This window comes from Nansenia antarctica (assembly GCF_963989245.1).
Source record: "Nansenia antarctica genome assembly, chromosome: 6".
Taxonomy (NCBI): domain Eukaryota; kingdom Metazoa; phylum Chordata; class Actinopteri; order Argentiniformes; family Microstomatidae; genus Nansenia; species Nansenia antarctica.
This window is the reverse complement of record NC_137676.1, coordinates 1258480-1273479: the sequence shown is the minus strand read 5'-3', so window position 1 is coordinate 1273479 and position 15000 is coordinate 1258480. Positions and strand designations below refer to the sequence as shown.

Sequence of the window (15000 nt, the reverse complement as noted above, 5' to 3'; positions counted from 1 at the left end):
TCTGGAGGGGTCATGTAGACCCGTCTATATATATATATTATGGCACGCATTATGAATCCAGTTGGGAAAAACATTTTGGAGTGTTTTTTTGTCTTAGAATAGACCAAATAAACATAATCTAAAGACATTTTCAATAAATATTTTTTGGGGGGTACTTTTTGGGGTGCGTTGCCTTGAGGCAACACTGTGCCATAATGGTCAGTCAAAGTCAAAGTCAAAATCAGCTTTATTGTTAATCTAATATATGTACAGACATACAGAGGGCTGAAATTGCATTTCCCTCTCATGCACGGTGCATAGTAAACAAAAACAATAAATAACAATATAATACGACAAGATTAGACATAACTATCTATACAAAAAATACTAGATAAAAGATTTTAAATGTGCGGTACAATGTACAGGGGTGGAATACAATAGACAATAGTGCAATAGTGCAATAGTGGTAATTGGCTCAGTATAATAGAGTAAAGTGGCTAAAGTACATACATGTAAGTAATGGTAAGTAATGGCATGGAGAGTGCCCCCGAGAGGCGCCCGAGAGGTGCCCCAAGAGAGGCACGCCTGCCCCCTGACAGGTGCGCCTGACCAGTGTCATGGTGTCATGGTGAATCCATAATGGTACGGTGTTGCCTCAAGGCAACATTTGCAACTTACCATAATGGTACGGTGTTGCCTCAAGGCAACATTTGCATTTTTACAAGTTTCCATTACTTAATTAGCAAATAAAGTATATTAAACTATTAGAAGGTAAGCTTTACTCAGCAATTATTATGAATATTTTTCCAGATTGGAAAAGGCCAGGAAAAGATGTTTTCAGACGATGTTTGTGGAGAGAAATGTCTAAGCTAATTCTTGTGGGAAGGTCTGGAAGAAAGGGATGCTGCATGGCCTCCAGAGAGACATGTGACAAATTCAAACACTGCTATTGGTTCCTTATGGTCCTGCCTATTTTTCTAAGTATTGCATCATAACTGGGGATGCATTGTGTGAATGTAAAAGGCCAATAATGGGTATGTTGCCTAGAGGCAACAAGGTGCCATAGAGGGATATACATTATATATAATATCTGTACGCTGTCTGTCTGGAGGGGTCATCTAGACCCGTCTATATATATATATATATATATATATATATTATATCTGTACGATGTCTGTCTGGAGGGGTCATCTAGACCCGTCTATATATATATATATTATATCTGTACGATGTCTGTCTGGAGGGGTCATCTAGACCCGTCTATATATATAATATCTGTACGATGTCTGTCTGGAGGGGTCATCTAGACCCGTCTATATATATATACATAATATCTGTACGCTGTCTGTCTGGAGGGGTCATCTACATTGAAACATAGCAATAATGACAGCAAACACTTTCACTTTGTGTTTGATGACTTGAATCAATGACCAAAGATACATTTGTCATTTCAACAGCCTGATATTCTAGATTACATTTACATTTACGGCATTTAGCAGACGCCTTATTCCAAAGCGACTTACAATTGATACATTTGACTAAGTAAGTGAACCATCAATCCACCAGTCGGAGCAGGAAGAGTAATCTAGCTCAGGCCAGGGGCCATTGGCAGCTCATCTTGGTGAGGTCATCTCATATTGGTGCTGTCATCTCATCTTGGTGATGTCATGTCACCTTGGTGATGTCATCTCATCTTGGTGATGTCATGTCACCTTGGTGATGTCATCTCATCTTGGTGATGTCATGTCACCTTGGTGATGTCATCTCATCTTGGTGATGTCATGTCACCTTGGTGATGTCATCTCACCTTGGTGAAGTCATCTCACCTTGGTGATGTCATCTCATCTTGGTGATGTCATCTCACCTTGGTGATGTCATCTCATCTTGGTGATGTCATGTCACCTTGGTGATGTCATCTCACCTTGGTGATGTCATCTCATCTAGGTGATGTCATCTCACCTTGGTGATGTCATCTCACCTTGGTGATGTCATCTCACCTTGGTGATGTCATCTCATCTTATTGCAGATATTTCACCAGCAGGGAAAGGCAACGGAGGGGAGTCCATCTACGGAGCGACGTTTGAAGGTGCGAACACAAACACAGACGTCACAAACACAGACGTGACACAGACGTAACAAACACAGACATGACAAACACAGACATAACAAACACAGACGTGACAAACACAGACGTGACAAACACAGACATGACAAACACAAACACAGACGTGACAAACACAAACACAGACGTAACAAACACAGACATAACAAACACAGACGTAACAAACACAGACGTGACAAACACAAACACAGACGTGACAAACACAGACATAACAAACACAGACGTGACAAACACAGACGTGACAAACACAAACACAGACGTGACAAAGACAGACGTAACAAACACAGACGTAACAAACACAGACATGACAAACACAGACATGACAAACACAGACGTGACAAACACAGACGTAACAAACACAGACATGACAAACACAGACGTGACAAACACAAACACAGACGTGACAAACACAGACGTCACAAACACAGACGTCACAAACACAGACGTCACAAACACAGACTTAATGAGTCTGCAGTGTTACCACTCAGTGAATCATGTTCTGATTGATTGATTGATTGATTGATTGATTGATTTGTGTAAAAAGTACAGACAGTACCCAGAGGATGGCAGGTAGAAGCGTAACTGAAACACTTGTTTCCAACGTGGTCCTCGTTGGTAGACAAAGAACAACAAAGACAAGAACATACAAAAACAATACACATAGAAACATACAAAGAGCATACAATACACAAGAACATACAAGATACAATCAGAATACAGTTTTGTCATTCTTTCCAACAAACGTGCTGCGTATCAGTGTGTATGTGTGTAAGTGTGTATGACTGCGAGTGTGCGTTTAAGGCGAGGTGTACGCATTGTATACCTCAGCGAATGCTCTGTACATATTTACATTATACTACTACTACTACTACCTCAGTGAATCATGCTCTGTACATATGTACATTATGTACCGATAGATAAGGTGTCCGTTCTCCATCTTGTCTGTGTTTGTCCTTGTCTCTAAACAAACCGTTGCCTGCCGGTCTCTGCAGACGAGAGCTTCGCCGTCTCCCACAGTAGGCGGGGCGTCCTGGGGATGGCCAACCAGGGTCCCCATAGCAACGGCTCCCAGTTCTACATCACCCTGCAGCCCGCGCCCTGGATGGACAGGAAGTACGTGGCGTTCGGGTGAGTTGGTTGTTGCTCTGACGCGTTAGAGAGCTCTTAGACTTGACATAGCACAGCCTTGGTTTGGAGATATATATATTGCAACTCAGGATCCAGTTCAAAGTGCTGGTGTTGGCCTTCAGAGCCCTCCATGGCCAAGCCCCCCCCCCGCCTGCATCTCCCATCTCTCATCCATCCCTCCTCATGCACCCGGTCACTGAGGTCATCCGACCAGGAGCTCCTGGTCGTACCCAGGACCAGACTTAGAACGAAAGGTGACAGAGCGTTTGAGGTGACGGCCCCAAGCCTCTGGAACGCCCTCCCCCCTGACCTGAGAGACTCTGGAACGCCCTCCCCCCTGACCTGAGAGACTCTGGAACGCCCTCCCCCCTGACCTGAGAGACTGGAACGCCCTCCCCCCTGACCTGAGAGACTCTGGAACGCCCTCCCCCCTGACCTGAGAGACTCTGGAACGCCCTCCCCCCTGACCTGAGAGACTCTGGAACGCCCTCCCCCCTGACCTGAGAGACTCTGGAACGCCCTCCCCCCTGACCTGAGAGACTCTGGAACGCCCTCCCCCCTGACCTGAGAGACTCTGGAACGCCCTCCCCCCTGACCTGAGAGACTCTGGAACGCCCTCCCCCCTGACCTGAGAGACTCAGGAACGCCCTCCCCCCTGACCTGAGAGACTCTGGGACACCCTCCCCCCTGACCTGAGAGACTCTGGAACGCCCTCCCCCCTGACCTGAGAGACTCTGGAACGCCCTCCCCCCTGACCTGAGAGACTCTGGAACGCCCTCCCCCCTGACCTGAGAGACTCTGAAACACCCTCCCCCCTGACCTGAGAGACTCAGGAACGCCCTCCCCCCTGACCTGAGAGACTCAGGAACGCCCTCCCCCCTGACCTGAGAGCCGCTCCCTCAGAACTCATTTTTAAGCGGCAATTAAAGACTCATCTGTTTAGGCAGGCCGGTAGTCACCTATAGCCACCGAAATGTTCCTGTTAATGTTCTGTTTACGTTGTCCCCTGTGGGGTGTTCCCCCGTTTGTGTTTCTGTTTTTAATCCTTGTATGTTTTGACTGCACTTTTCTTAATTTTGATGTAAAGCACCCTGTGCATCCGTGCTGAGAAGGGCGCTATATAAATAAAGTTTTACTTACTTACTTTACTTACTTACTTACTTACTTATTATTCATAATAATAATAATAATAATAACTTTATTTGTATAGCGCTTTTCCTGCAAACGTTGCAGCTCAAAGTGCTCCGATCATTATATAATCATAATTTAATTATTTAGTCATTTAAAGGCAATATTAACTGTCTGTCTGTCTCTCAACTATCTGTCTGTCTCTCAACTGTCTGTCTGTCTGTCTCTCAACTGTCTGTCTGTCTGTCTCTCAACTGTCTGTCTGTCTCTCAACTGTCTGTCTGTCTGTCTCTCAACTGTCTGTCTGTCTGTCTCTCAACTGTCTGTCTGTCTCTCAACTGTCTGTCTGTCTCTCAACTGCCTGTCTGTCTCTCAACTGTCTGTCTGTCTGTCTCTCAACTGTCTGTCTGTCTCTCAACTGTCTGTCTGTCTCTCAACTGTCTGTCTGTCTCTCAACTGTCTGTCCGTCTGTCTCTCAACTGTCTGTCTCTCAACTGTCTGTCTGTCTCTCAACTGTCTGTCTGTCTCTCAACTGTCTGTCTGTCTCTCAACTGTCTGTCTGTCTCTCAACTGTCTGTCTGTCTGTCTCTCAACTGTCTGTCTGTCTGTCTCTCAACTGTCTGTCTGTCTCTCAACTGTCTGTCTGTCTGTCTGTCTCTCAACTGCCTGTCTGTCTGTCAACTGTCCGTCTGTCTCTCAACTGTCTGTCTGTCTGTCTGTCTGTCTCTCAACTGTCTGTCTGTCTGTCTCTCAACTGTCTGTCTGTCTGTCTCTCAACTGTCTGTCTGTCTCTCAACTGTCTGTCTGTCTCTCAACTGTCTGTCTGTCTCTCAACTGTCTGTCTGTCTCTCAACTGTCTGTCTGTCTCTCAACTGTCTGTCTGTCTCTCAACTGTCCGTCTGTCTGTCTGTCTCTCAACTGTCTGTCTGTCTCTCAACTGTCTGTCTGTCTGTCTCTCAACTGTCCGTCTGTCTGTCTGTCTCTCAACTGTCCGTCTGTCTCTCAACTGTCTGTCTGTCTCTCAACTGTCCGTCTGTCTGTCTGTCTCTCAACTGTCTGTCTGTCTTTTAACTGTCTGTCTTTTAACTGTCTGTCTGTCTGTCTCTCAACTGTCTGTCTGTCTCTCAACTGTCTGTCTGTCTCTCAACTGTCTGTCTGTCTCTCAACTGTCTGTCTGTCTGTCTCTCAACTGTCTGTCTGTCTCTCAACTGTCTGTCTGTCTCTCAACTGTCTGTCTGTCTCTCAACTGTCTGTCTGTCTCTCAACTGTCTGTCTGTCTGTCGGTCTCTCAACTGTCTGTCTGTCTCTCAACTGTCTGTCTGTCTGTCTCTCAACTGTCTGTCCGTCTCTCAACTGTCTGTCTGTCTCTCAACTGTCTGTCTGTCTGTCTCTCAACTGTCTGTCTGTCTCTCAACTGTCTGTCTGTCTCTCAACTGTCTGTCTGTCTCTCAACTGTCTGTCTGTCTCTCAACTGTCTGTCTGTCTCTCAACTGTCTGTCTGTCTGTCTCTCAACTGTCTGTCTGTCTCTCAACTGTCTGTCTGTCTCTCAACTGTCCGTCTGTCTCTCAACTGTCTGTCTCTCAACTGTCTGTCTGTCTGTCTCTCAACTGTCTGTCTGTCTCTCAACTGTCTGTCTGTCTGTCTCTCAACTGTCCGTCTGTCTCTCAACTGTCTGTCTGTCTCTCAACTGTCTGTCTGTCTCTCAACTGTCTGTCTGTCTGTCTCTCAACTGTCTGTCTCTCAACTGTCTGTCTGTCTGTCTGTCTCTCAACTGTCTGTCTGTCTCTCAACTGTCTGTCTGTCTGTCTCTCAACTGTCTGTCTGTCTCTCAACTGTCTGTCTGTCTCTCAACTGTCCGTCTGTCTCTCAACTGTCTGTCTCTCAACTGTCTGTCTGTCTGTCTGTCTCTCAACTGTCTGTCTGTCTCTCAACTGTCTGTCTGTCTCTCAACTGTCTGTCTCTCAACTGTCTGTCTGTCTGTCTGTCTCTCAACTGTCTGTCTGTCTCTCAACTGTCTGTCTGTCTGTCTCTCAACTGTCCGTCTGTCTCTCAACTGTCTGTCTGTCTCTCAACTGTCTGTCTGTCTCTCAACTGTCCGTCTGTCTGTCTCTCAACTGTCTGTCTGTCTCTCAACTGTCTGTCTGTCTCTCAACTGTCCGTCTGTCTGTCTCTCAACTGTCTGTCTGTCTGTCTGTCTCTCAACTGTCTGTCTGTCTCTCAACTGTCCGTCTGTCTCTCAACTGTCTGTCTGTCTCTCAACTGTTTGTCTGTCTCTCAACTGTCTGTCTGTCTCTCAACTGTCTGTCTGTCTGTCTCTCAACTGTCTGTCTCTCAACTGTCTGTCTGTCTCTCAACTGTCTGTCTGTCTCTCAACTGTCTGTCTGTCTCTCAACTGTCTGTCTGTCTCTCAACTGTCTGTCCGTCTGTCTCTCAACTGTCCGTCTGTCTCTCAACTGTCTGTCTGTCTCTCAACTGTCTGTCTGTCTCTCAACTGTCTGTCTGTCGCTCAACCGTCTGTCTCTCAACTGTCTGTCTCTCAACTGTCTGTCTGTCTGTCTGTCTCTCAACTGTCTGTCTGTCTCTCAACTGTCTGTCTGTCTGTCTCTCAACTGTCTGTCTGTCTGTCTCTCAACTGTCTGTCTGTCTCTCAACTGTCTGTCTGTCCGTCTGTCTCTCAACTGTCTGTCTGTCCGTCTGTCTCTCAACTGTCCGTCTGTCTCTCAACTGTCTGTCCGTCTGTCTCTCAACTGTCTGTCTCTCAACTGTCTGTCTGTCTGTCTCTCAACTGTCTGTCTGTCTCTCAACTGTCTGTCTGTCTCTCAACTGTCCGTCCGTCTGTCTCTCAACTGTCTGTCTGTCTCTCAACTGTCTGTCTGTCTCTCTACTGTCTGTCTCTCAACTGTCTGTCTGTCTCTCAACTGTCTGTCTGTCTCTCAACTGTCTGTCTCTCAACTGTCTGTCTGTCTGTCTCTCAACTGTCTGTCTGTCTCTCAACTGTCTGTCTGTCTGTCTCTCAACTGTCTGTCTGTCTCTCAACTGTCTGTCTGTCTCTCAACTGTCTGTCTGTCTCTCAACTGTCTGTCTGTCTGTCTCTCAACTGTCTGTCTGTCTCTCAACTGTCTGTCTGTCTCTCAACTGTCTGTCTGTCTCTCAACTGTCTGTCTGTCTGTCTCTCAACTGTCTGTCTGTCTCTCAACTGTCTGTCTGTCTCTCAACTGTCTGTCTGTCTGTCTCTCAACTGTCCGTCTGTCTGTCTGTCTGTCTCTCAACTGTCCGTCTGTCTCTCAACTGTCCGTCTGTCTCTCAACTGTCCGTCTGTCTCTCAACTGTCTGTCCGTCTGTCTCTCAACTGTCTGTCTGTCTCTCAACTGTCTGTCTGTCTCTCAACTGTCTGTCTGTCTGTCTCTCAACTGTCTGTCTGTCTCTCAACTGTCTGTCTCTCAACTGTCTGTCTGTCTCTCAACTGTCTGTCTGTCTCTCAACTGTCTGTCTGTCTCTCAACTGTCCGTCTGTCTGTCTCTCAACTGTCTGTCTGTCTGTCTCTCAACTGTCTGTCTCTCAACTGTCTGTCTGTCTCTCAACTGTCTGTCTGTCTCTCAACTGTCCGTCTGTCTGTCTGTCTCTCAACTGTCTGTCTGTCTGTCTCTCAACTGCCTGTCTGTCTGTCTGTCTCTCAACTGTCCGTCTGTCTGTCTCTCAACTGTCTGTCTGTCTCTCAACTGTCTGTCTCTCAACTGTCTGTCTGTCTCTCAACTGTCTGTCTGTCTCTCAACTGTCTGTCTGTCTCTCAACTGTCTGTCTGTCTCTCAACTGTCTGTCCGTCTGTCTCTCAACTGTCTGTCTGTCTCTCAACTGTCTGTCTGTCTCTCAACTGTCTGTCTGTCTCTCAACTGTCTGTCTGTCTCTCAACTGTCTGTCTGTCTCTCAACTGTCTGTCTTTCAACTGTCTGTCTGTCTGTCTGTCTCTCAACTGTCTGTCTGTCTCTCAACTGTCTGTCTGTCTGTCTCTCAACTGTCTGTCTGTCTGTCTCTCAACTGTCCGTCTGTCTCTCAACTGTCTGTCTGTCTCTCAACTGTCTGTCTGTCTGTCTCTCAACTGTCAGTCTGTCTGTCTGTCTGTCTGTCTCTCAACTGTCCGTCTGTCTCTCAACTGTCTGTCTGTCTCTCAACTGTCTGTCTCTCAACTGTCTGTCTGTCTCTCAACTGTCCGTCTGTCTCTCAACTGTCTGTCTCTCAACTGTCTGTCTGTCTCTCAACTGTCCGTCTGTCTCTCAACTGTCTGTCCGTCTGTCTCTCAACTGTCTGTCTGTCTCTCAACTGTCTGTCTCTCAACTGTCTGTCTGTCTCTCAACTGTCCGTCTGTCTGTCTCTCAACTGTCCGTCTGTCTGTCTCTCAACTGTCTGTCTCTCAACTGTCTGTCTGTCTGTCAACTGCCTGTCTGTCTGTCAACTGTCTGTCTGTCTGTCTGTCTCTCAACTGTCCTACAAGAAGGGGGAATATGTTGTGATATGGAGGGTTATGAAGTTGGGTTGGTAGAGCTGAATATGTGTGATATGGAGGGTGTTTGATATGGAATATGTGTGATAGGGAGGGTGTTTGATATGGAATATGTGGGATACGGAGGGTGTTTGATATGGAATATGTGTGATATGGAGGGTGTTTGATATGGAATATGTGTGATAGGGAGGGTGTTTGATATGGAATATGTGTGATAGGGAGGGTGTTTGATATGGAATATGTGTGATATGGAGGGTGTTTGGAATATGTGTGATATCGAGGGTGTTGATAGCCTGGAGAATAAACAGCAGAACGTGATAAGTCAACAGCCACAGGACAGGACAGGACAGGACAGGACAGGACAGGACAGGACAGGACAGGACAGCTGGATATCACGACCCCTCTCTCCACCCTCCCCGCAACTTAATAACCAAGTAACAAGAACACTGCCACATGACCTGACGGGCTGCGTTCGTCAACTCGCTCCGAGAGCGCCGGAGCGCACACTCGGGTATGACGTCATAAAGGGACCGAGTCGTTTGATTGGACAAAAAGGCATTCCGTGAGTGCTGATCACATGTCCAGAGCGAGTTTGACGAACGCGGCCAACCTGGCTATGAGGAAGTAGCGTTGAGCTAGTCTAGTCAGCAGGAGCAGCGGCAGAACAAGTCTTCTGTCTCACAGCTTCTCCTCCTTCTTCCTCCCCGCGACGACTCTCTGAGTTGAACAACAACAACAAAAACACATCGAAGAAGAACAGCAAAAAAATAAAATAAAAAAACAACATCCACTATGTATCTGAGACGGATGTGTGTGACGTTGGTGGTCGCGGTCGCCTTGTTCGCTGCGACGCCGCCGCCCGCTGCAGCGCAGGGTGAGTCTGTCTGTCTGTCTGTCTGTCTGTCTGTCTGAGACCTGTGGACACCTACTGGGACAGCTGTGTGTGTGTGTGTGAAGGGTCATGGTTGTCATGTGTGTCAGTGTTCATATAAAGCATAAAGGGTCTGTCTAGTTTAGAAACTACGGGTCTGTCTAGTTTAGAAACTACGGGTCTTTTTTGAGGCGCCTGCGAACGTGTTCAGCTTTCCAGTCTCTGTCTGTCTGAGCGCGGGGCCTGACTAATCACTGAAACGGAAACGGTCCACGGGGATGTTCCATGGACGTGATACGGTGCCTCAGGTGTGTTCAGTCAGTGTGATGTGTTGATGGCACCTGGTCGGCTGGAGCGGTCGCCACCCAATAGAGGATTATAGGAAATGGATGAACATTCAACTTTTGGCAGCCTCGTCTGTTCATTGTTGACAACGTTTCGTTCCAGGCCAGCGATTAGACTGACCCGTTAATGTTGCCCACGTTGGCGAAAGAGTCAAAGAACCTTTCCTAGCCTAACGAGATAAACTAGATCAACCAAAGTCATTAAACACATATGATTGTTAGACAGCGACGTTAGTACACCCATTTAGATTGTGTGTTCGTTCAAAGGACAGGTTGTGGACAGTAGGCTCATTTAGATAGTGGCCACAGTCAAATCTAGTCAGAGAGAGGCTCTACTGTTATATAATGCGTTATAACATCCCTCTACTGTTATATAATGAGTTATAACATCCCTCTACTGTTATATAATGAGTTATAACACCCCTCTACTGTTATATAATGTGTTATAACAGCCATCTACTGTGTTATAACATCCCTCTACTGTTATATAATGAGTTATAACAGCCCTCTACTGTTATATAATGAGTTATAACAACCCTCTACTGTTATATAATGAGTTATAACAGCCCTCTACTGTTATACAATGAGTTATAACATCCCTCTACTGTTATATAATGAGTTATAACATCCCTCTACTGTTATATAATGAGTTATAACAGCCCTCTACTGTTATATAATGAGTTATAACATCCCTCTACTGTTATATAATGAGTTATAACATCCCTCTACTGTTATATAATGAGTTATAACAGCCCTCTACTGTTATATAATGAGTTATAACAGCCCTCTACTGTTATATAATGAGTTATAACAGCCCTCTACTGTTATATAATGAGTTATAACATCCCTCTACTGTTATATAATGAGTTATAACAGCCCTCTACTGTTATATAATGTGTTATAACATCCCTCTACTGTTATATAATGAGTTATAACAGTTATAATGTTATAAACAGCCCTTGCCAGTAAAGCCTTGCGTCACATTTTGAATGTGTTGCACTATGAAGCCTTGGTTCTCTCTGCTCAGCAGCAGGAGGCTGACAGACACTAAATTCACACGGACAACAGAGAGAGAGAGAGAGAGAGAGAGAGAGAGACGGGACATTTTCACAGTTCCTTCCTTTGGCCAGCAATTGTGCAATTGTTGTGGTCCTCATCCAGCTTGTAGGCCAGGAGTGAGGTGTGTCCGTCATAAACCCTCTTCACACACTCCTAACAGTTTGATGTCAGGTAGTTTGACGACAGTGAGATTCGTATGACCTGACATGGCCTCTCCCTCTCTCTCCCTCTCTCTCTCCCTCTCTCTCTCCCTCTACCTCTCCCTCTCTCTCTCTCTCTCTCTCTCTCTCTCCCTCTCTCTCTCTCTCCCTCTCTCCCTCTCTCCCTCTCTCTCCCTCTCTCCTTCTCTCCCTCGCTCTCTGTCTCCTTCTCCCTCTCTCTCCCTCTCTCTCCCTCCCTCTCCCCCTCTCCCTCTCTCCCTCTCCTAAATCCATTTAAGTCTCTCTCTCTCCCTCTCTCTCTCCCTCTCTCTCTCTCTCCCTCTCTCTCTCCCTCTTCCTCTCTCTCTCTCCTCTCTCTCTCTCTCTCTCTCTCTCCCTCTCTCTCTCCCTCTCCCTCCCTCTCTCTCTCTCCCTCCTTCTTCCTCATATTGTTAAGTCATGACAGTGTTCCTTCCCTGATCTCCTGAGAAGTCCTAAATCCATTTAAGTCTGTCTCTCTCTCTCTCTCTCTCTCTCTCTCTCTCTCTCTCTCTCTCTCTCTCTCTCTCACAGAAATGTGACTACTAGGCCTAACTGTGACTTGTGGTTTGGCTCAGTCGGCCTTAGCCAAGATTTCTCGTCTAAGTCTTCTACTAAAGTAAATCTAGGCTTCATGTTCTCCTTCCTGTGTGACTGATGGTTGACGGTTGGTTTCCTTGCAGAGTGTGCGACGCTGGAATGCGACGAATGCGAACGCAACAGTGACTGTCAATGGATGAACTGCACATGTGAGTATCCTCTGGCCTGCTGTTGTGGTGACTGTTGTGGCTGGGTAACTGGAATTAAACAGGTTGCACAAGACTGTGAATACTTGTGTGGCCTTTTCTTTAGGGAGAGATGGGATTATTAGGGATGGGCGTTTTTAGATGCATTCTGGACTGCTTGAGATCTCCACATCGTGAGCTTAGAATGATAAGGTTCTATCTCCGTTTAGGGCAGTTCAGAGATATTGAGCGTCAACGTTTTTACATTCCATTATGTTCTGTGAGATGGAACCTTTTTTTTTATTAATTACTAACAAAATAAAATCAACATTTTATAAATTACACCACACAGGCATTAATAAACACATAATGGATCAGATTACCGGTATGTAAAAATACATTTACATACCCCGACCAAAAATGTAGATAGAACCTTATAATTCTAACGTCACGACATGATATAAAGAAAATAAGTATTAGTAGTAGTACTCGTATTGAAATATAACATATTAAACCAGTTAGGATGTGATAAAACATATATTTTTTAAGGAATTTATAGGAATACATTTCTACTCATGAATACCTTCCACAGCCATTTTAAAAGAATAGAGACGTCTTTGCTACGCAGTAATCTCATTATGTTAATGGGAATGCTGGTCAGACTATAGGAGAAATCTCTGGCCTATGCGGGATAGTGTTCTGCAGTGGGGAGAGTTGTTGGCAGTATTTAAAAATATATTTTTAAGGCCTCATTCTTTGGTTTAATAATAATAATTCATTGTATTTATATAGCACTTTTCCGGGGCTCAAAGACGCTGACAATATGGTAAAAACTGAAAACACAGAAACAACAAGCACCAGATAACATGAGCACATAGAACACAGAGTTAACAACAGATAACATGAGCACATAGAACACAGAGTTAACAACAGATAACATGACACATAGAACACACAGAGTTAACAACAGATAACATGAGCACATAGAACACAGAGTTAACAATAGATAACATGAGCACATAGAACACAGAGTTAACAACAGATAACATGACACATAGAACACAGAGTTAACAACAGATAACATGAGCACATAGAACACAGAGTTAACAACAGATAACATGAGCACATAGAACACAGAGTTAACAACAGATAACATGAGCACATAGAACACAGAGTTAACAGATAACATGAACACATAGAACACAGAGTTAACAAACAGGCACAGGGAACAATTAACACAGCAATGTCCAGGGGGGGTGGCAGGGTTAGGGGAGATGGGTTAGGGGTAGGGGAGGTTGTATGCATGTCCAGGGGGTGAGGGGGGTGGCAGGGTTAGGGGAGATGGTTTAGGGGTAGGGAAGGTTGTATGCATGTCCAGGGGGGGAGGGGGGTGGCAGGGTTAGGGGAGATGGTTAGGGGTAGGGGAGGTTGTAAGCATGGGAGAACAGGTAGGTTTTGAGGTGGGATTTAAAAGTGCAGAGTGAGGGTGAGTCTCTGAGTGGCTGAGGGAGGGAGGGTGAGTCTCTGAGTGGCTGAGGGAGGGAGGGTGAGTCTCTGAGTGGCTGAGGGAGGGAGGGTGAGTCTCTGAGTGGCTGAGGGAGGGAGGGTGAGTCTCTGAGTCTCTGAGGGAGAGAGGGTGAGTCTCTGAGTCTCTGAGGGAGAGAGGGTGAGTCTCTGAGTGGCTGAGGGAGGGAGGGTGAGTCTCTGAGTGGCTGAGGGAGAGAGGGTGAGTCTCTGAGTGGCTGAGGGAGAGAGGGTGAGTCTCTGAGTGGCTGAGGGAGGGAGGGTGAGTCTCTGAGTGGCTGAGGGAGGGAGGGTGAGTCTCTGAGTGGCTGAGGGAGAGAGGGTGAGTCTCTGAGTGGCTGAGGGAGGGAGGGTGAGTCTCTGAGTGGCTGAGGGAGAGAGGGTGAGTCTCTGAGTGGCTGAGGGAGGGAGGGTGAGTCTCTGAGTGGCTGAGGGAGGGAGGGTGAGTCTCTGAGTGGCTGAGGGAGGGAGGGTGAGTCTCTGAGTGGCTGAGGGAGGGAGGGTGAGTCTCTGAGTGGCTGAGGGAGAGAGGGTGAGTCTCTGAGTGGCTGAGGGAGGGAGGGTGAGTGAGTCTCTGAGTGGCTGAGGGAGGGAGGGTGAGTCTCTGAGTGGCTGAGGGAGGGAGGGTGAGTCTCTGAGTGGCTGAGGGAGGGAGGGTGAGTCTCTGAGTGGCTGAGGGAGGGAGGGTGAGTCTCTGAGTGGCTGAGGGAGGGAGGGTGAGTCTCTGAGTGGCTGAGGGAGGGAGGGTGAGTCTCTGAGTGGCTGAGGGAGGGAGGGTGAGTCTCTGATTGGCTGAGGGAGGGAGGGTTTGGTGTTGAGATGTAGCATAGGCCCGCTCAGTGTCTCCCTGAGATGTGAATGTGTTGTGTGTGACAGGGGCTGTTCCTTGCTGCACTGCCTACAAAACAAACCCCTTGTCTCGAGGCTGGGCTGGGGCTTTGTGTGGTGTTGTCTACCTTGTGAATAGGGTTGGGCTGCAGTGTTTCCCCTACCATTGCCTTGGGGGGGCGGGCCGCCCTCCCAACGGAACCCCCCGCCCCCCCCAAGAAAGAGGAATTATTACGGACGTAGACACCAAACATCTGACAAGCAGGCTAAAATATCTGCGTTTTTTAAACGCACCCAACCCGAATCTGGCGAGTGGCAAGCCCATAGGCTCGTTGGTAACGTTAGTCCGCCGTAGTCTCGCATAGCCAGACCTGATCTCCACACTTCGTGCTGTGCCGCTGGAGAATAATACTGTGCCGCTGGAGAATAATACAAGATTTTGCACAAGTGTGCGCGCGAGACGCGAGAGTTTTTGCCGGCTGTGATGTCTGCAGATTGAAAGTAAGCAAGTTGAAACGTTAGCAAATATAATTGCTGAGTGTTCTGACAGAGAAAGTTGGTTAAAATTGGTCGTTATTATCGTCACTAGAAAGTGTCTGACTATAGTTCCATAG

At 46.8% G+C, this 15000-nt stretch overlaps 2 protein-coding genes across 2 annotated transcripts in view; both read left to right on the top strand.

The window, feature by feature from the left end:
- ppil6 (peptidylprolyl isomerase (cyclophilin)-like 6) overlaps window positions 1-3233 on the top strand; it is a gene marked incomplete at both ends in the record, with an annotated part of 6506 nt that extends 3273 nt beyond the window's left edge. Inside the window, 2 exons of the mRNA XM_080533377.1 lie at window positions 2006-2065; window positions 3094-3233. Of these exons, the coding sequence (XP_080389503.1) occupies window positions 2006-2065; window positions 3094-3233 (200 nt within the window). The remainder of the gene's footprint in view (window positions 1-2005; window positions 2066-3093) is intronic.
- Window positions 3234-9557: 6324 nt separating this feature from the next.
- Window positions 9558-15000, top strand: part of cd164 (CD164 molecule, sialomucin) — a 19383-nt gene continuing 13940 nt past the window's right edge. The window contains 2 exon segments of the mRNA XM_080533671.1: window positions 9558-9730; window positions 11993-12058. Of these exon segments, the coding sequence (XP_080389797.1) occupies window positions 9649-9730; window positions 11993-12058 (148 nt within the window). The 5' untranslated portion in view covers window positions 9558-9648.